We start from the raw sequence: 20,361 nt of genomic DNA on the forward strand, positions 1-20,361 counted from the left end.
ATGAAAATTAGATGATGCTCTTTGCGCGTACAGGACAGCTATGAAGACTTCCATGGGGTTATCACCTTTTTAGATGGTATAAGGGAAAGCATGTCACTTGCCAGTAGAGATGGAACACAAGGCTTTGTGGGCTTTGAAGTTTTTAAATTTTGATCCTCATGAAATTCAAAGCAAGTGAAGAAATCAGTTGTTAGAGCTTGAAGAGATGCAGTTACATGCATATGACTCATCTAGGAGCTATAAAGAGAAGGTGAAATTTTATCATGATAAAAAGCTGATAAAGAGAGTCTTCACTCTAGGACAGCAGGTGCTATTATTTAATTCACGGTTGAAGTTATTTCCTGGGAAGTTGAAATCAAAATGGTCGGGACCTTTTGTGATAAAGCGTGTATACCCAAACAGAGCTGTGGAATTGGAGACTTCAGATAAGGATAATCAGCAGAGAAGTTGGGTGGTAAATGGTCAGAGGCTCAAACATTATTTGGGAGGAGAAGTGGAGCAATTCTCCATGGTACTGATGTTGGTGGATCCATGAGGTTTGGGTCAGGCTCATGACGTTAAACAAGCGCTTTTGGGAGGCAACCCAGGTTTTATCTCTTTGAATTAATAGTATAGGTTAAGTTTATGTTTGTGTCTATGCTTCTTGTACATTGATTCGGATAATGGTTCAATTTTATTACATGATGAGTTATTTACTATTGATGATTGATTGTGGATGATGATTGAGAATATGTGAATGCTGATATCTAGGTTGATGGTTCACTAACCATGTGAACAGATGGGTAAGTGGTTTGTGATTGTGATTTTGATGCTAAGCAGGATTCATGAATGAGAAGTGAGAAAGCATTTGTGTGAGGTATTGAGCTTCAGAGTTTCTATTGATGTATGCACTGTTCACAGGGAATCATGAATGATATTGACTTAATCTTGATAATCGATTGATTTGGATGTTTATGTCATATGATCAAGGCCATGCTTGAAAGCCCTTACTTAGCCAAATTTTCACCCAAAGTATTTTAAACAATATACCCTTTTTGAACCTTGGCCTTAAACAATATGAAAACCCTTGTTTGAATTGATTTACCTTGAGTTGGGTTGAGAATAATTGTATGTGTTGAAAAGGTTCGAGTTTGGGGTTGTATGGGGAAAGTAAAAGGCAAAAGAAAAAGAAAAACATTGAGTTCAAAAGATGAAAAAGAAAAATGCATGAGAAAGAAAAAGAAAAGAAGAAAAGAGAAAAAAACATGTAAAGTGAACTCAATGTAAAAGGAAAAAGGGAAGAAGTTGGGAATGAGTGAGATTGGTTAAAAAGAGAGTGTGCTTGAACTTTGAATGATGATTTAAACTCTCTTAACTCAAGGATTTTGTATTCGTTTCTTGATAGCCCAGCCACAATACAAGCCTTGGAAAAAGTCCTTGTGATGACATTTGCATGTGAAGATTTTGATTGTTTTAGATGAATAACAATATTGTTTATGTGATATGTGAATAGTAGAGAGTAGAGCGACCTCCTAAAACACTTGAGTGATTGAGTGAAACACTTGCTTGGTGAGATTGTTAAATCCATGTTTACATCTATGCTTAGTTGATTGATCATTCATGAACAAAACATTTGTTGGAAAAAGATTGATTATGTGAACTAAATTGGATTGAAAGCATGCATGCATCTTTATAGGATTCCACTGAAATCTGAATTGTATAATAACTTGTTGTGAGAAAAAGGAATTATGAAAAGTGTGAATGATTTGATGAAGAAGTGGAAAGCCAAGTTTTGTCTTGTTTGCTTGAGGACAAGCAAAGTTTTAAGTTTGGGGTTGTGATAACGGTCTAAAAACCGTTATTTTCATACTTAAATTTGATATTAAAACACACCCTTTATGACTTAGAATGAGCTTTAAATCAAGTGAAACACTTAGTTGAGTCTTGTGAGAGTCAAAAGATGGTTTTAGAGATATTATGCTTGTTTTTACATTATTTTGCAGGGTTTTTAGGTGAATTAAAGATGGAAGTGAAGTAAGGTGGACTTAGACCCATGAAAAAAGGAGAAAAACGATGAAAAGAAGGGTCAAGAGAGCCGTTGAGCGCCAGAATGGTCTGCTGAGCACTCGGAGCTATTAGAGGGAAACCGCTCAGCGGCATAACTAACCACTGAGCGGTCAAAGCGGCAAGAGGGAAACCACTGAGCGGTGAACTTAGGCACCTGGGCAGTTGTCTATTTTTATTAGCTAGATTCTGTAATCTTTCTGTTATCTTTTTGGTCTTATATATAGCCCCAGTGCGAATCAAAAGGGGATTCTTTTGGTAGAGAGAAACGTCCAGAGCTATTCCACACACCTTGGAGGAGGTTCCTTGGATGCTTAGGCTCCAATCTACCAAGGTTAGGGTTATTTCTTCCATTCTTTCATTATATTTCATCTAGTTTCACCATGATTATGGTGAACTAAACCCTTTGTTGTTGGGGAACTATGTAATCTTTTGAAACTCTCATTTATCCAAATTCTTATTTATTTCATATGTTTGTCATATACTTGTTTATCAATTGTTGGGTTCTCATCTATGCTTAATGCTTTTATTGTTTAACTCATTCAGTAAAAGTTGTTTGTCTTTATTGATACGGGGACATACGGTTATGTCATGAACTGGTGAGAAATTCCTTGATTATGCTAATACCACCTAGGCATAGGGGTAGGACGATNAATTGTATTTTGGTTCCGTTCGCCTTGCATTATTAGTTACTAGGGGAGGCTAGGGATAGCAAGCCGGTAATTAATAATAGGCTCTTTTCACCAAGGGATTGGGTTAAGGGTTGGCTAGAAAGTTTGCATGGCAATTGGATAAATAAGTGAAGTAAACAAGAAAAGTAGATATATGAGAGTGGATAAGATGAAATTGTAAACCNCAACAACACCACTCATCCATAGTTTTTCAAAGCCAATTGAATCACTGCATTTGCATGTTTACTTTTATTCTTTGCATACAAACACCAACTTAATTCTTTTCTCAAGTATTACGCGATTTGTTTACATGAAAAGTAAGGCCTAAAAGTCCTTTGGGAAGAACGGTATTGGGTTTACCAATTATATCACTTGATAACGATCTAGTACACTTGTCAGTGGCTTAACAGTTGGTTGCCTAACGGACAATTGGGTTGTTATTAGCGGAGAGATGACAGTTGACGGGTTGGGGCTACTGTAGGAATGTTAGAGAGAAGGTTAGAGTTAGAGAGATGAAAAAGAAAAATGTTAGGGGTTTCTTGTTTTTTCAGTTTTGAAAATGGAAACTATTCAAATAACTTTGACTTTAAAACTTAGATGCATAATATATAAGGACATTTTTGTTAATTAAAATTTAGTACACTATGCTAAAGTGTAACAACTAAAAGAACACATTTTTTTATTAGCAGACTTTTATATATATATATATATATATATATATATATATATATGTATATACATATATATATGTATACATATATATGTATACATATATGTATACATATATATGTATACATATATATATATGAATATTTTAGATTAGTAGCAGTGTCTATTAAGATAAGGTCCAGAAGCCTTAAAACAGAGTCCCAAAATGCAAGGCCTATAGGAGATAGAAATACCTCATGTAAAGGTCAATACCTCGAGGCAGTTTTCGACAATAAAGGGAGAGAAAGAGAGCTCGCGTCTTATGGAAGTTTAGAGAGAAGGAGCACGAATCACTAACAGTATGCATCCATGGAGACTGAGAGGAAGAAGAAAAGTGGATCGAAGCAGACTTTTCAACACAGGTAAGAGAAAAACTTAAGCTTTATTATTTATGTAATAGAGTACATGTATCTGTTTTCATTTTTTGAAAGGGGGAAAACCCCAACCTTTAAATAGGTTAGGGGAGAAGGGGAAAAAGGGTAAACGACTAACAAACCAAACAGATTACTACTACTAAGTAGTAATCCTAACTAAACTAACAGAAATAACAAACTATAATATCCTCCCCTTACGCTGGATTATGTATGTTCACCAATCCAAGCTTAGGAACGATGAATTGGAAGCGCACGCAGAGAGGGAGCTTCGTGAAGATGTCAGCGAGTTGCTTGTTGGAACAAATAGGTAGGAGACGAAGGAGATTCGCTTGAATCTTCTCATGAACAACGTTACAGTTGAGTTCAATGTGTTTAGTCCTTTCGTGAAAGCTTTGATTGTGAGCAATATGTTTGGCAGATTTATTGTCACAATAAAGCGCAGTAGTAGTAGTGGTCTCAACATTGAGATCTTGTAGGAGGTAGTGGATCCATTGAATCTCGCATGCAATGGCAGCCAAGGCACGATATTCTGCTTCGGTAGAAGACATGGACACAGTATTTTGTTTCTTAGTTTTCCATGATATAAGAGAGGATCCGAGGAAGATGCAAAATCCAATGGTGGATCTTCTAGTGTTAGGACAAGTTGCCTAGTCCGAGTCATTAAAGGCCTTTATTTGGATATGAGAATCAACATCAAAGAAGAGGGCTTGTGAAGGGCTGGACTTAATGTATCTAAGCATATGCTGCAAATCCTGATAATGATAATCAGTAGGAGATTGAACAAATTGACTGAGAAGATTAACAAAAAAACATAAATCAGGTCTACTATTAGTGAGATAAAGCAACTTCCCTATTAGTCTGTGATAGGAATTGGAATTGGCCAAGTAATTTTCTGTCTTATACAAGGAGTTGGTGTCACTTAGAAAAGGGGTAGTGTAGGGCTTGCATCCTAACATTCCTGTCTCTTCAAGGATATCTAGTGCATATTTCCTTTAACATAGGTGTATCCCCCCTCTTAGATCTGGCTACTTCAAAGCCTTAAAAATATTTCAAGTCCCCTAGGTTTTTTATTCGAAAAGCATGATGAAGAAGACCTTTAATGTATTTTATTTTTGTGATAAAGTCTCTTGCCAAGGTAATGTCATCTACATACATAAGGAGAACTGTGAAATTTGTGGATGTTTTCTGAATAAAAAGGGAATGATCAGATTTAGATTGAGTGTAACCAATAAAGAGAAGAAAGGATGACAGTTTATCAAACCATTGTCTACTAACCTGCTTCAACCCATATAAGGATTTAGTTAACCTAAAAACTTGACCTTTTGTATGAATGTTTAGCCCTTGTGGTGGCTCCATATATACCTCTTCATTTAGGTTCCCATGCAGAAAGGCGTTATCAACCTCTAGTTGATGTAGACGGGAATTTCTTGAGGCAACAATAGCAAGAAGAATTTTGACAGTGGTTAGTTTAGCTACAGGGGAAAGAGTGTCCAGAAAGTCTATACCTTCTTGTTAGGTATAACCCTTAGCAACCAAGCGAGCTTTGTACCTCTCTATGGTGTCATCGGCTTTGTGCTTGATCTTGTACACCCATTTGCAACCAATGGAATTTTTTCCAGGAGGAAGTTGAGTTAAGTACGAAGTGTCATTGTCCTGTAAGGCTTTGAGTTCTCTTTGCATGGTAGTGACCCATTCACGGTTGTCTTTTGCCTTATTATAGGATTTAGGCTCATTGTTGGCAGATATGACCAATGTGTACTTTACGTGTTTCTCCGATAAAGAGTTATAAGACAAAACATTGGAAATAGGATAGGGAGTTTTGTAATTATTTTTTGCATGTAGAGAACTAGATGAGGAATTATTAACCTGATGTATGTAATTATTTAGGTATCTAGGAACCCTTTTAAATCTGGTAGATTTTTTGGAATTGTGATCTTCTCTATCATTAGTGTGATCAATACTAGTGTCAATGGTAGTGTCTCCATTGTGATCAGGTCTCTATTTTGTATCTCCATTCTCCAAAAAATTTTGAATTCCCTCACAGTTTTGACCATACCAGAAAACATTAGGCAAAACATTTTCAATCTCTTTCTCAGCATGATTGGTCTCATTACCTTGAGCATCCTTGTAAGGAAAAATGTTTCCATAAAAGATAACATTCATGCTTAAAAATATTTCCCTAGTATTAACATCCAATATAATATATCCTTTAACACCATTTTTATAACCTAAGAAAACACCTTTCCTAATCAAGTTTATGTTTGTTGTGCTATAAAGTGGAAGCAAAACATAGGCAGCCAAAGATTTTTAAGTTCAAATAGGTGGGAGGATTGTCATATATTAAATCATAAGGAGTCTTACCATTTAGAACAGATGTGGGTAATCTATTTATCAAATAAATGGCATGAGATATAACATAAGACCAGTAGGCATTAGGTATATTGGATTGAAAAATGAGACTTTGAATTTTATCTAATATATGTTGGTGTTTACGTTCAACAATAGAATTTTGTTGGGGAGTCTCAACACAAATTTTTTTTATGTTCAATACCATAGGAATCATACATAGCAACATAATTAAATTCAAGACTATTGTTAGGTCTAATAGTCTTAACATTTTTGCCAAATTGATTCTAAATCTTTAGAATAAAATTATGCAAAAGTTCTATAGTTTGACCTTTATTGTGCATCAAGAAAGTCCAAGTGTGTCTACTGTATACATCAACTATGGTAAGAAAGTATTTATGCCCATGAATAGAAGGAATAGAGATAGAACCCCATATATCACAATGTATTAATTCAAAACAGTAAGTAGAAGTAGTGGTGCTTTGGGAAAAAAGAAATTTATGTTGTTTAGTATAATGACAAATGTCACAAATAGTTTTAGATGACATTTGAACATAAGGGAAATTCTTACATATTTGTTCTATGATTTTTGTGGCCAGGGTGACCCAGTCTATAATGCCACAAATCATCATTAACTTGTTTACAAGAAAACACAAATTTAGGAACATAGTCCTGACTAAAAATAAGAAAAGATTGTAGATAGAAAAGGCCTTTGTAAACATTAACATGCACAATCATCTTCTGATACCATATTAAGATAAAGCCTAAAAACCTTAAAACAAAGGCCCAAAACACAAGGCCTATAGGAGATAAAAATATCTCATGTAAAGGTCACTGCCTCGAGACAGTCTTCGACAATAAAGAGAAAGAAAGAAAGCTCGCGTCTTTTGGAAGTTTAAAGAAAAGGAGCACGAAGCTCACTGACGGTGTGCATCCATGGAAACTGAGAGGAAGAAGAAAAGCGGATTGAAACATACTCTTCAGCAAAAATAAGAGAAAAACTTAAACTTTATTATTTCTGTAATAGAGTAAATGTATATGTTTCTAGTTTTGAAAGGGAAAACACCCTAACCTTTAAATAGGTTAGGAAAGAAGGAGAAAAAGATAAACAACTAACAAACCAAACAAATTACTATTACTAAGTAGTAATCCTAACTCAAGTAACAAAAATATCAAATTGTAATATTGTCAAATATGTTATATACATACACACTAGAAAAACATATCTCTTATTAGTTATTCTTTTATATTGGTTTAACAAATTGCTAAATATATTTTTTGTTAATTCTTTTAACCGTCATAAATTTTTTATTATTTTAATTTTAACTAAATATTTATATTCAACTTCTCATTTTTTTTATATCTTCTTTCCCTCACATTCTCATTCTCATCCTGAGATTAAATACTCTGCCAAAATGTCTTCAGGATTTCATCTGCGTGTTCTCTGGATACGTCTACTCCATTGTGTTCATTGATCCATTCTCTGGTTGTTCCCATCTCAATCTTCTTCATTATTCAATCCTCTTGTGAATTATGTTTATATGAACATGATTACTATCTTGGCGAACCAAATCATTTATTAAGGATGATATGACATGCTAAATCATCATGACATTAATATTTTATTAACCAAAAAGACAAAAATAATATTTGATAAAACGAAAAACAAAACTTTACATTCCAGATGCTTGAAAACAAATTTAAACCTTCTCAGTCAAATAAATTTAGTTTATAAAATTAAAAAAAAAAAAATTAAAAGTTAGTTAATACTCTATACATCTTGACACTATTTTAATGTATTACACGCCATTTAAAATATACATAGTACATGTACAAAAGCTATCATAGATTATGTACGTACAAATTTAAATCATGTTAAAAAAAAGATTATCACAATAACATATCACTTGATTTAAAAGTTGAATAGAAAAAAAAAAAACGTTTTTTACAATTTCTCTTGATCATGTTACTAAGTTTGACACTCACTCTTATTTGATATATAATATGTCTCCATCTTCAGGAATCAAGTGTATTTTACCATATCCAGAATAAAAAAAGAAAAAAAAAACTAAGTGAAAATCCTAGACATCTTCGAATGTACTGTACATTAATTAGTTTCTTATAGTTAGATTACATCCTATAAAGCATAATGCATTCAGGAACGAAAAAGGATATGGCTGAAAAGTTCCATTTACAAAAGGAAAGAAACAAAAGGAAAGAAATAAACAAAGAAAAATGAGAGAGATGAGTTTGCTGAATCACTTATATATCCTTCTTATGAGAAGAGTTTGAATAAGAAAACAATTGTAGGAACATCGCTATGGTGACTTTGTGCATGTCACTTTGTGTCGAACATATATCAAATCGTCAGCATCATTGTGAACATCGAATTTAACCAATGACAAAGACATGGTATTGCTGTTTTCATGCAAAGTTAGAGTGACCTCACTAGGGCATATTCTATATCCATATCCGTATCTTGCATAATTGAATAAAAAAGAATGGTGCACACATGCAGATTAAATAAATAGGTTACGTGAGTGTATATATATATATATATGAGTGATGTAAAAAGTTGATGCAGTGTTGATGAGATGAGTCCCAGTAAGGTTGTGGAAATGGTGGAAAGTGTTGGTGATGATGAGAATAAGAAGAAGGAGGAGGTTAAGAGTCTGGCATTCTTGAAACTGTTGAGCTATGCTGACATGGTGGATTGGATTCTGATGGGTTTGGGAAGTGTTGGTTCCATTGTGCATGGCATGGCACTTCCTGTGGGGTATCTGTTGTTGGGAAAAGCTCTTGATGCTTTCGGAAACAATATTGAAGACATAGATGCCATGGTTAAGGCTCTTAAAAAGGTTGCTGTTTTTCATATATTTGCAGAAAAGAGAGTGTTGTTATTTGAGCTGAATAAACTGATAGTGTGCTTCTTCTTCTTATGTGCAGGTTGTTCCATTTGTCTGGTATATGGCCATAGCCACATTTCCTGCTGGGGTACTTGGTAAAGTTTCATTTCTGATATTTCTCCGAATAATAATAATAATAATAAAATAATAATAACATGACATATTTTTACATTAATTTAATACAGAATACAATAAAATTTATAAGAGAAAAAAAGTAAAATATAAATAAAAATAATATTAAATAAATATAAAAAATTTAGATGCGTCAAAAATCCTTTCTCTTAGTAATACTTTAACTAACACAAATTTTCTACACTACTCTGTTATCGGTTTTTAGGAATGATACTTTTTTACACAAACTTTTTACATTGACGCTATATTCTTTTAATATAATTTTTTATATAATTATTTTATTTTTATAATATGTTTCAAATAAATATAAAGACGAATATAAATTGTCCTATCATTTTTTTTTTCTTTTTATGAATATAAAATTATTTTTTTATAAATATACTATTCTCAGTGTTTCAAATGAATATATATCAATCTATGGCCATATTACTAGCTGCTTATACCGACTATAGTGATATATGGTGTTTCTTCTATGCAGAACAATTATGTGTTTAGTTTTTTTTATCCATTAAATTGAGCAATATTTCTTGTTTTAAAGAGTACATCATAATTCTTATTTTAATGAAAAATAAAAATTTAAGGTAAGTTTAGGCTCTCTTTTTTCCTTCTTTTAAATTTAAAAAGTTTGTCATGAAACACTTTTCAAAAAGGAAAATTGTATTTTCAATCATACTCCCATTTGACTATTCCTTTCATTAATAAAATATTTAATAAATAAGAATAAATATAAATGAAATTTTGAAATAAAGTACCGACGTCCTTTAAAAAATTAATTTTTTAGATAGTGACAAAAATTAATTTTTTAGATAGTGGGACTTGTTTTGTGTTGATTGGTGGTAATGAAGATCGAGACACAAAAAATGAAATTTAAACAATGAAAAGTTAAAGTAATCAAAGGAACTTAAAATTCTGATTTTTCTTTTTGAAAAGTAAAAAGAGATATTACTTTTAAAAGCATAATAATTTTAAAAAATACTATTATAAAATGATTTTTTTTATTGTTTTCTAAGACATATAATAGTTTATTTTTTATTTAACACCGGCCAATTAAAAATTTACATTTTATTCTATAACATACAGCTGAATTTATTGACCAGGTATTAGGACATATCTTAACAACTATAATTGGATAAAGTATATCACATACGATCTAAAACGTCAAAAAATATTTTTCAAGAAATTGTAAACTATATTTGCAAGAAATATATTATTCACATGAAAACTATCAAACTAGATGGTCTCTACCTAATAAATTTAGATTGATCCAATTTAGCTTATTTTTTAAATATAATGGAAATTTGATATGATCTAATCTTATATGTTAAAAAACAAGACATTTCGACCTCTTTTAAGAAAATATATTTTTAAAATTTAGGCCATTTTGAAGTTAATTTTAGATACTATAATTTAATATAAAAATTATAATATATGTAAGTATTTCCATAAAATACCTTTTTCAATATTTCTACTATAATAATTTTTATTTTACTTTTAAATATACTTATTATTTTATGAAATAGGTTGTTTCTACTCATATCATGCTCTAAATTGGTCAGGGCAAAAATGATCATATTCTATTTTTATATATATTTTCATTTTATACTATTTTAAGATTGAAAAATATTCCTTAATACATTTAACTATTTTACATTCAATTGATATTATCTTTTTTATTTTTATTTTCTTTTTTTTTCTAAAATATAAAACTATATTTTTATGACTATTTATGTCATGATTCTATTATTCTTAACATTACTTATCAAACCAAAACAAAGCATAGTTGACCAGAATGCATGGCATGCATAGTGGTTCAGTTTCATAAGCAAACATCATGAATCATAATCCTGAGACGTTGAAACATGCGCAGAAATTGGTTGTTGGATGTATGCAAGTGAAAGACAGTTATTGCGGCTAAGATTAGCATATCTGAGAGCAGTTCTTAACCAAGAGATAGGAGCTTTTGATACAGAGCTAACAACTGGGAAAGTCATCAGTGGAATAAGCAACCACATGAGTGTCATACAAGATGCCATTGGTGAGAAGGTCAGAAAACCAATACTGCTCACAACTTTTCTTGAGTTTTTTTCTTCAAGAGCTGAGTATAATAACTGAATTTCTTTCTAGCAGTTGGGTCACTTCACCTCTAGCTGTGCAACTTTCTTTGCTGGAATTGTGATTGCTGCAATATGCTGTTGGGAAGTGACGCTTTTATGTTTAGTGGTTGTCCCACTTATTCTTGTAATTGGGGCAACTTACACCAAGAAAATGAACATCATATCAACCACCAAAATGGTTTTCCACTCTGAAGCTACATCTATGATAGAGCAGGTATATATATGCACGCATAATTCACATTTACATAAGTTAATACAATTTTGTTTGAACAAGCTCTGCTGTGGATATTGCAGACAATATCACAAATAAAAACAGTTTATGCTTTTGTTGGAGAGAGGTCTGCTATCAAATCCTTTACAGAGAACATGGATAAGCAATATATTATAAGCAAAGGGGAGGCACTTGTGAAAGGAGTTGGAACAGGGATGTTGCAAACAGTGAGTTTCTGTTCTTGGGCTCTCATTGTATGGGTTGGAGCTGTTGTGGTCAGAGCAGGAAGAGCAACAGGAGGAGACATAATAGCTGCAGTGATGAGTATTCTCTTTGGTGCCATGTAAGGAAGAGAGAAAATGATTAGTAAGTATTGATGAAGTGACAGAACTGAACTCTCCTTGTGTATTGCAGATCACTCACTTATGCAGCACCAGACATGCAAGTATTCAATCAGGCAAAAGCTGCAGGATATGAAGTTTTCCAAGTGATCCAAAGAAAGCCTCTTATAAGTAATGAATCAGAAGGGAAGATGCTTAGCAGAATCAAAGGTGACATTGACTTTCAAGATGTTCACTTTTCCTACCCATCACGCCCAGACAAACCAATCCTTCAAGGACTGTCCTTGTCCATTCCAGCTGGAAAAACAGTAGCATTAGTTGGTAGCAGTGGCTGTGGAAAGAGCACTGTTATTTCCCTGGTTAACAGATTTTACGATCCTTCAAGTGGTCAGTTTAAATAATCTTCCACTATCTCAACAATTTCTGTTATCTTATTTTCTTAGTTCTACGTTTATATAAGGCATAATCTAATATAGTGTTGTAAATTTGGTTTCCTTCTTTTATATAAGGCATAATCTTATATAACGTCAAAGGAACCCAACATAAATGAATGTTGCAAAGCCTGACATTGTTGAAATATTCCAGGAGTTATCTTTATTGATGGTCAGAATATGAAGGATCTTAATCTGAAGTTCCTTCGACGAAACATAGGGGCCGTTTCCCAAGAGCCATCACTCTTTGCAGGAACCATCGAGGATAACTTGAAAGTGGGGAAAATGGATGCAGATGATCAAGAGATTCAAAAGGCAGCTGTAATGTCCAATGCACATTCTTTCATATCTCAGCTGCCTAATCAGTACCTGACAGAGGTAAGTTATTCAATCTAGTATATCATTCTTGTAGCTTCGTTATCTCTTGTTTCATCTTCCTTTCATTGTATTAATTTACATTATTTGCATATATTAAACATATTCTTTTCCTTTTTTTCTATTTAACGCCATATGACTCGTAATAAGGAAGAAAAGAGGACAATAAGGTAGGAAAAGTTTATTTAGATCGAAATTCCTCCAATTATGGTGCTTGGCAAATGAGACTATATCTTCAATTGTAGTTGTTATAAAATAGTGGATGCTTCTACACTATTTTTACTTGTGAAAAATTTACTAATCTCCCTTAAGATTTCGTTAATATAATTTTAATCACTATAAAAGTTTCACATTAATTAAAAATAAAAATTAATTTACAATATATAAATATATACAAATTTCATTTATAAATCAATTTTATATAATTAAATTAAACTTAAAATTAATATAAAAAATATCTTAACAAAATTTATTGTTTATTGTATGTATTGTTTTATCTAATATAAATTATTAGATCAAAAAGATATGTTAAAAGTCTTAAATTGACTTTTTTAATATATCATTATCAAATAAAAATAAACAAATTTAACTTCAGTTCTTCATAAATAGACTCTTTTAATATTAATTTTACTATCTACACAAAGCTTCATAAGAGAATCGCAATAAAACATGAGATGATCTTGTAACCTAACCCGTTTTAAGCTTGCCTGTTGTAGATGGGGATATGTTGATGCACTTTAAAACATGTCTTCTGGCAACATATATTCTTTCCCCTCATAACATTTATGGGCTCATATGTCAGCTATGATGGTTGCAGGTTGGAGAAAGGGGAGTCCAATTATCAGGAGGCCAAAAACAGAGAATTGCAATAGCCAGAGCCATTCTGAAAAATCCTCCTATCCTTTTGCTTGATGAAGCCACTAGCGCCCTCGATTCAGAGTCTGAAAAGCTGGTTCAAGAAGCACTTGAGACAGCTACGCAGGGAAGGACTGTCATCTTGATTGCACACAGGCTCTCGACAGTTGTAGATGCAGATATCATTGTTGTAGTCGAGAATGGACAAGTTGCGGAGACAGGAACACACCAGAGTTTGTTAGACACAAGCAGATTCTATAGTACATTATTTAGCATGCAGAACCTTGAACTGGTTGCTGAACCCAGGTAATTGACAATATAATGTACATTTTTTACATATACTGTGAATCAAAGAGTACGAAAGAAGCACTCTAATAAGCTTTAAATGTTAAATGAATAGAGCTAAGATTTCTAAGACTAAAAGTGCCCGCCAAGAAGATTTTCCTACTGAAACTAGACCACCAGTAGAGGTGCAGGGAGAGGTCCAAAAGAATATTACCGAGCATTCTGTGCTAAAGGAACACAACAAAATGGGCAGCGGAAAAAGAAATATATTTTTCAGAATTTGGTTTCGTCTTAGAAAGAGGGAGCTAGTGAAGGTTTCTATTGGCTCAATTGCAGCAGCTTTCTCTGGTATCTCAAAGCCATTTTTTGGGTTTTTCATCATCACCATAGGAGTAGCATACTTTAAGGAAGATGCAAAACAGAAAGTTGGACTTTATTCAGCCATCTTCACTGCAGTAGGGATGCTTTCATTATTCAGCCACACCGTCCAGCATTACTTCTTTGGAGTGGTTGGAGAAAAGGCCATGGCAAATCTCAGACGTGCTCTGTATTCAGGTATCAGATATCCCCTATTAGAATTTCCATAAATGAACCTCAATTCTCTTTCCTGGAAAAAAAAAAACTGAGGCATGGGCTCAAAATCCTACACGATACATCACATGCATAAAATTCCAGAATGATTTGACAAATATCAGTCAATAATTCTTTTAACTTTTACAGGTCTGCTACGTAATGAAGTAGGTTGGTTTGACAAATCAGAGAATACTGTTGGTTCATTGACTTCACGCGTTATCAGTGACACTGCCATGGTCAAAGTAATCATTGCTGATCGAATGTCTGTAATCCTGCAATGTGTTTCCTCCATACTGATAGCAACAGTTGTCAGCATGGCTGTCAACTGGAGAATGAGTTTGGTAGCTTGGTCCGTGATGCCCTGCCACTTCATAGGTGGTCTTATTCAAGCCAAGTCTGCCAAAGGATTTTCTGGTGACTACTCTGCTGCACATTCTGAGCTTGTTGCTCTTGCATCCGAGTCTACAACCAACATAAGGACTATTGCCTCATTTTGTCATGAAGAACAAGTATTGAGGAAAGCCAAAACATCCCTAGAAATTCCAAAGAAAAAGTATAGGAAAGAAAGTATCAAATATGGGATCATTCAAGGCTTCTCCCTTTGCTTATGGAACATCGCACATGCTGTTGCTCTGTGGTACACAACAATTCTGGTTGACAGACGTCAAGCCAGCTTTGAAAATGGAATAAGATCATACCAAATTTTTTCTCTCACAGTTCCTTCTATCACAGAATTATACACGCTGATCCCAACTGTCATCTCGGCTATCAATATACTGACCCCAGCATTCAAAACCCTCGATCGTAAAACTGAAATTGAACCAGACACACCAGATGATTCACAACCAGAGAGGATCCAAGGAAATGTAGAATTTGAAAATGTAAAGTTTAACTACCCTTCAAGACCCGAAGTCACCGTTCTTGATAATTTCAGTTTACAAATTGAAGCTGGATTGAAGGTGGCTTTTGTAGGACCAAGTGGCGCTGGAAAATCCTCTGTTCTGTCCCTTTTACTACGATTTTATGATCCACAGGGAGGAAAGGTGTTAATTGATGGAAAAGACATACGGGAATATAATCTAAGATGGTTAAGGACACAAATAGGACTAGTACAGCAAGAACCACTGCTTTTTAATTGCTCAATTAGAGACAACATTTGCTATGGCAATAATGGGGCTTCTGAAAGTGAAATAGTGGAGGCTGCTAAAGAAGCAAACATACATGAATTTGTAAGTAATTTACCAAATGGATATAGCACTGTTGTTGGAGAGAAAGGCTGCCAGCTTTCCGGAGGTCAAAAGCAAAGAATAGCCATTGCCAGAACAATACTAAAGAAGCCTGCAATTTTACTCCTTGACGAAGCAACAAGTGCTCTTGATGCTGAGTCTGAAGGAATTGTAGTAAATGCCTTAAACGCAATACATCTGAAGGAAGACCGTGGATTGCGTTCAAGAACCACCCAGATAACAGTAGCTCATAGACTTTCCACAGTGATAAACTCAGATACTATAATTGTCATGGACAAAGGTAAAGTTGTACAGATGGATTCCCACTCGACCCTAATAACAGTAGAGTCAGGACTTTATTCAAGGATGTTCAGGTTACAGAGCTTCGAAGAAACTTCATAGGTTTATACTTGACATTTTTATACAGATCCTTACTCTGTAACTTTGAAAAGAGCCTGTTGTATCAATTCATAAAACCAAGGTTTTCTTGAATTTCTTCTCCAGTGCAATAAAATTATGATCAGAATAAGTTCCAAGAAAAATAGTATACTGACCTGAACTGGAAGACACGACCTGGATGTAGAAAGTGCTTTGTATGCTTGTTTAAAATTCAAGGAAGATGCTATCAATTGCTTTCAGTTTTTCTACCTCCCCCTCACTAGCGATTCCAGGGTCAACATAACACAACTGAAATAGAAAAAGACCATCAATCCTAATCATGAATTGGTGCAATGCAATTATAATTTGTCGTCAAAATAAGTAAGACCTGGTACTGTGGCTTCTTTAGTGTATGCATTCCCCTCTTTATGAGTTCTTCCCACCCAACTTTCTGCCTGAGGGATCTTTCAAGAGCGGCTGTACTCTATAATGGTAAAATTAATACTTGAACCAGAAATCGAGCATAATCATTAAACAGACTGCATTTTTCAAACATCCATTTTAATGTGTGTGTGTGCGTGTGTTAAACAGAGAACAAAACAAAATACTTCCAACTAGTTAAAAAATAAATTACTTGTCTTATACAGCTCATATTGTTCGAGATAATACAACCAGACAAAGCATAGATAAATGTCAGGATTATCATACGCATGTCCTAAGAATGCTGACACACTTTGCTATGTAATTTGGTGTCAATAAAAAATGTACTATCTTCTTTCAACAAGTTGGGGAATACTTGTCAAGGAAACAATACAAATGGAGAGAAAAACTATAGAAAAGTTTAGTTTTTTTTTCTTTTTTTATCTCTGCAAATTAGTTGAATTCAGTAATAGTAATTATAAACATATTAAGAGAAGAAGCTAATAAAGCAAAAGAATGAAGATGTCAGGGAGCAAGTTCTTCCATTATTTTTCTATTCTAACTGAATTTACATACTATAAGAAAATAAACTGAATTCAAGAAATATATTTTCATTTCACAACTTTATCTGCCTTGGATTTTCTCAGTTATTCTTGACTTTCTTATCCACTTATTTTCCATGACAAAAAGAATGAAAATAAGAACTCCGGCTTCTTTGTGTATCTAGCATGAATTTTGAATTGTCGGTCTAATTTCATTACATCCTATACTTTTTCCCTTTAATTTCTTCAGAACGATAGAGGCAGAAAGGCATTTATAAGATATGCAAATTAACCCAAAAAATCTATATGCCAATTATAAATACAGATATTAATAAGATATGAAGCTAGCAATGAAAATAAATTACCTGAGCTGGGTCCAAAATTAGGAGATTATATTGCAGATGTCTTTTTTGTTGATAGTTGACTTGAATTCCAACTATTGTTCTTGAGTGACCGTCATGTTGGAAGTATAAAGGCCTATCCAAGAAAGCATTCCAAAATCAAAAACACTTACGAAACAAAATTATTTGTGTGGTTTAAAAATTGTATCTAAAATGCGCCCTCACTCACGTTTTCTCACTGATCACAACATGTTTTTGGCCAAATTGGATTGAGTTTTCATCCAAAAAGTAATTCCACACAAAATCCATGAGAACTTGATAACCACTGCCCTCTTTATCTTTCTGTTTTACCAAATGAATACTTGTTTCATTCCTGGCATTGTCAGCGCTAGAACCTGGAATGGATTGGGATTCCTTAGGACCAAAATCCACTACTCTTGCCCTAAGACCAAAGGAACGCAATAGAGCTGCACACTCAGTAGTTCCTATCCATTTTTTAGAACCAAAAATAGCATGATTGAATTGAGCTGATCCTAGCGGATCAAAACCCTTCTGCCAAGCAATCTCGAGCCACCTTTGCAGCGACAAGATATCAGGAACAAATCCCGAACCACCAAACAAAGCTTTCCTTGCTTCAGGTCTTTGAAATAGCAAGTGAGAACTAAGCATTTGAATGTTACGCCACCCACAACCCCATCCGGCATCCTCAGATTCAAGGCACTGGAAATGATCAACATAACCCGACAAAATACTAATTGAATTTCCAATTTCAGACTCTAAACAATTTTTTAACAATGTCATCAACCCCGCTTCAACTTTGTGAAATTCACACCTTGTCTGAGAAACAATCAAGCAAGAGATTCTGTCATTCATTTTGCACTCCCCATTCTCGCTACTAGTCTCACCACCACCCGAATACTTTGCTCCAGACAGTGAAATGGTGGTTGCTTGCTCTCTCTGCAAAAATGACATAAGATAATGTACAGAACATATTGAAAAGCTTATACATGTCTCCTCTACTCTACACCATACATTATTTACGAGTAAAAACTCTTAGTGTAACGAAAGGAGTGAAAAAAAGCTTTCTCTTCGATCTCATTCTACCTCATTTACTCTTATTTGTACCACTTTCTCTATCTACCTCTTCTTTTTTCTTCTATCTATATTTTCCTACCACCAACCCCACATGGACTATTGAGTATTCATGAAATACTATAATTATAATAGAAGAAATATATACTATGTCCAAAGTACAAATAATAAGATATCTATAATATCTAATAATTTAATATAACCATTGATATTTTCCTCAAGAGAGATTGTTGCATAGAAAATAACTCATATTCAACAAATAAAAAATAAGCCCAGCTGAAACATTTACATTCAAAATCACTCACAAAGAAAACCCCTTAAAAGGAGCAACAAAGGAGGTGTTACCGGAAGAGATTGAGGGGGCGAATCAACATTGGGAGAGAGTAGAATTATTGTGGGCAGGTCAAAATCATGCTGGAGTTCCCAAAAATGAAAATTTGCGTGCCTGCTTTTGCAGAATCATATTCAAATGGCAAACAAAAGGAAATGAAGGAACTAGCATTATACACAGAACAGAGACATACCCAGTGAGTTGAGATAAGGGTAGACATGAATCGCAAAAGGGGCAAGTGGTGAATTGATCCGAATCCATGTTTCGTTCTCACCACAAACGGAATGTGATGAAAGGTTGACGTTAAATTCAAATGCGCTTCACTTTTTCTTCTGCAACAAGTTATGTCAGAGTTTGAATAATTTCTCTCCCACAAAATGCAGCATCATTGTTGGAGTATTCAAACAAAATAAAATATAGCATGTCGACAAAATTAATTAAAAAAGGGTGACGCAACATTTTGGACGCTTTCTTTGAAAAAGGTAAACCAAAACAAAATTAAACGTACACGCCACAAATTTATAATCAATTTCTATGATATATTATTTACTTTAAAAAATACAATTTTATTATTTTACTGGCACCACGGTATTATATTTATAAAAAAAAAAAAGTAAAGTAGGTATATTTATTTAAGGAGTGTTTCTTCCTGCATCTCACCCCTTTCTTCTTTCACCTCCCAAATTACATTTTTGTCCTTCATTTAATAAAAGTCAAATCAGTAATAATGATGTATTAATGATTTATTAACCACTAACACCCCCACTACCAACAATCCAGTCTGATGCTATAAACCCTAAGACATGCATCTTCTTCTTCTTCGTTGTAATTACACTCATAAGTATTGAGTTCACTTCGTTGTACTTACACTCACAAGCATTGAGTTCACTTCGTTGTACTTACACTCACAAGCATTGAGTTCACTGTTTCATACTACTGAGTTGAGGTGATCCTAGTGGTGGTCATCTAGTGGTAATAGTTGCTGGTTGGTGGGAGGAAGAAGAAGAGTGGCGATGATAGTTGCTGGTGCGAGGAAGAAGAAGAAAGGGGCTCGGTCTAGGTTAGTAAAAACAAACACATTTAACCGCACTTCGTGTTGCGGTTTAGTGTTGCCGTTCGGCGTTTCTTGCAGTCGCACGTCCGAGTTGCGGCGTCCCCCAACCGCATTTGGTGTTGCGGTTACTTGGGGTCACACTATGAAGTGCGTTTTTATTGTACATGCATTATTTTTTTTTCGTACATTTTGTTCTTTATAGGATTTATTATTCAATGTGTTATGGATTATGATTTGAACTATATATTAGTTTTAAGTTACGTAGTTTTAGTTATGAATGGTCTGGAAGTGTTACTCAAGGTTGGAGAATACCTTCTTCGTAGAATGTGGGCAAGAAAAAATAGTTTGCAACTGTCTTGATGAAAGTAGAGATGCAAATATAGCACTTAACTTTAAAAATGGATTTGATGCACCTAGCCTTGTTTCCTAAGATAGATTTCTCTACTTTCCTTTGGATCCACTGAATCTAGTTATAGACGATGAAATAATCGCAGCTCACAAAGCCTTTCATATTTTGGTTTTTCAGTTGTAATATTTTGATAGCCTAATAGACAACCATTTTATGCAGATATCTTACTCTCGTACAGAACTTAGATGCTACGTACTAACTTT

The 20,361-nt window shown here is 33.9% G+C and overlaps 3 protein-coding genes across 6 annotated transcripts; 2 read left to right on the forward strand and 1 right to left on the reverse strand.

Moving 5' to 3' along the window:
• Positions 1 to 205: 205 nt before the first annotated feature.
• LOC106779080 lies at positions 206 to 535 on the forward strand. The gene has a single exon (XM_014667115.1). The coding sequence runs from the start codon at positions 206 to 208 to the stop codon at positions 533 to 535; it is 330 nt and encodes a 109-aa protein (XP_014522601.1).
• An 8,201-nt stretch (positions 536 to 8,736) lies between these two features.
• On the forward strand, positions 8,737 to 16,023 carry LOC106779081 (ABC transporter B family member 10). Its single transcript, XM_014667116.2, has 10 exons — positions 8,737 to 9,000; positions 9,089 to 9,143; positions 11,048 to 11,223; positions 11,308 to 11,508; positions 11,589 to 11,848; positions 11,920 to 12,233; positions 12,432 to 12,655; positions 13,464 to 13,813; positions 13,908 to 14,347; positions 14,513 to 16,023. Exons 1-10 carry the CDS (start codon positions 8,737 to 8,739, stop codon positions 15,991 to 15,993), a joined length of 3,765 nt encoding a protein of 1,254 aa, XP_014522602.1. The 3' UTR covers positions 15,994 to 16,023.
• LOC106779090 (zinc finger with UFM1-specific peptidase domain protein) lies at positions 10,934 to 19,058 on the reverse strand. 4 transcript variants are annotated; one of them, XM_022776412.1, is made up of 7 exons: positions 18,889 to 19,058; positions 18,710 to 18,812; positions 17,502 to 18,229; positions 17,297 to 17,408; positions 16,358 to 16,453; positions 16,146 to 16,278; positions 10,934 to 11,431 (listed from the first exon to the last, which is right to left on the reverse strand). In XM_022776412.1, exons 1-6 carry the CDS (start codon positions 18,954 to 18,956, stop codon positions 16,195 to 16,197), a joined length of 1,191 nt encoding a protein of 396 aa, XP_022632133.1. In that variant the 5' UTR covers positions 18,957 to 19,058; the 3' UTR covers positions 10,934 to 11,431; positions 16,146 to 16,194. The 4 variants fall into 4 exon arrangements, with proteins under 4 accessions (XP_022632133.1, XP_014522617.1, XP_022632132.1 ...); XM_014667131.2 differs by lacking the exon at positions 10,934 to 11,431 and adding an exon at positions 15,908 to 16,046 and having other exon boundaries at positions 18,710 to 18,809; XM_022776411.1 differs by lacking the exon at positions 10,934 to 11,431 and adding an exon at positions 15,908 to 16,046.
• Between the last annotated feature and the right edge of the window lie 1,303 nt (positions 19,059 to 20,361).

Source organism: Vigna radiata, unplaced genomic scaffold (genome assembly GCF_000741045.1).
Source record: "Vigna radiata var. radiata cultivar VC1973A unplaced genomic scaffold, Vradiata_ver6 scaffold_239, whole genome shotgun sequence".
NCBI classification, from domain to species: Eukaryota; Viridiplantae; Streptophyta; class Magnoliopsida; order Fabales; family Fabaceae; genus Vigna; species Vigna radiata.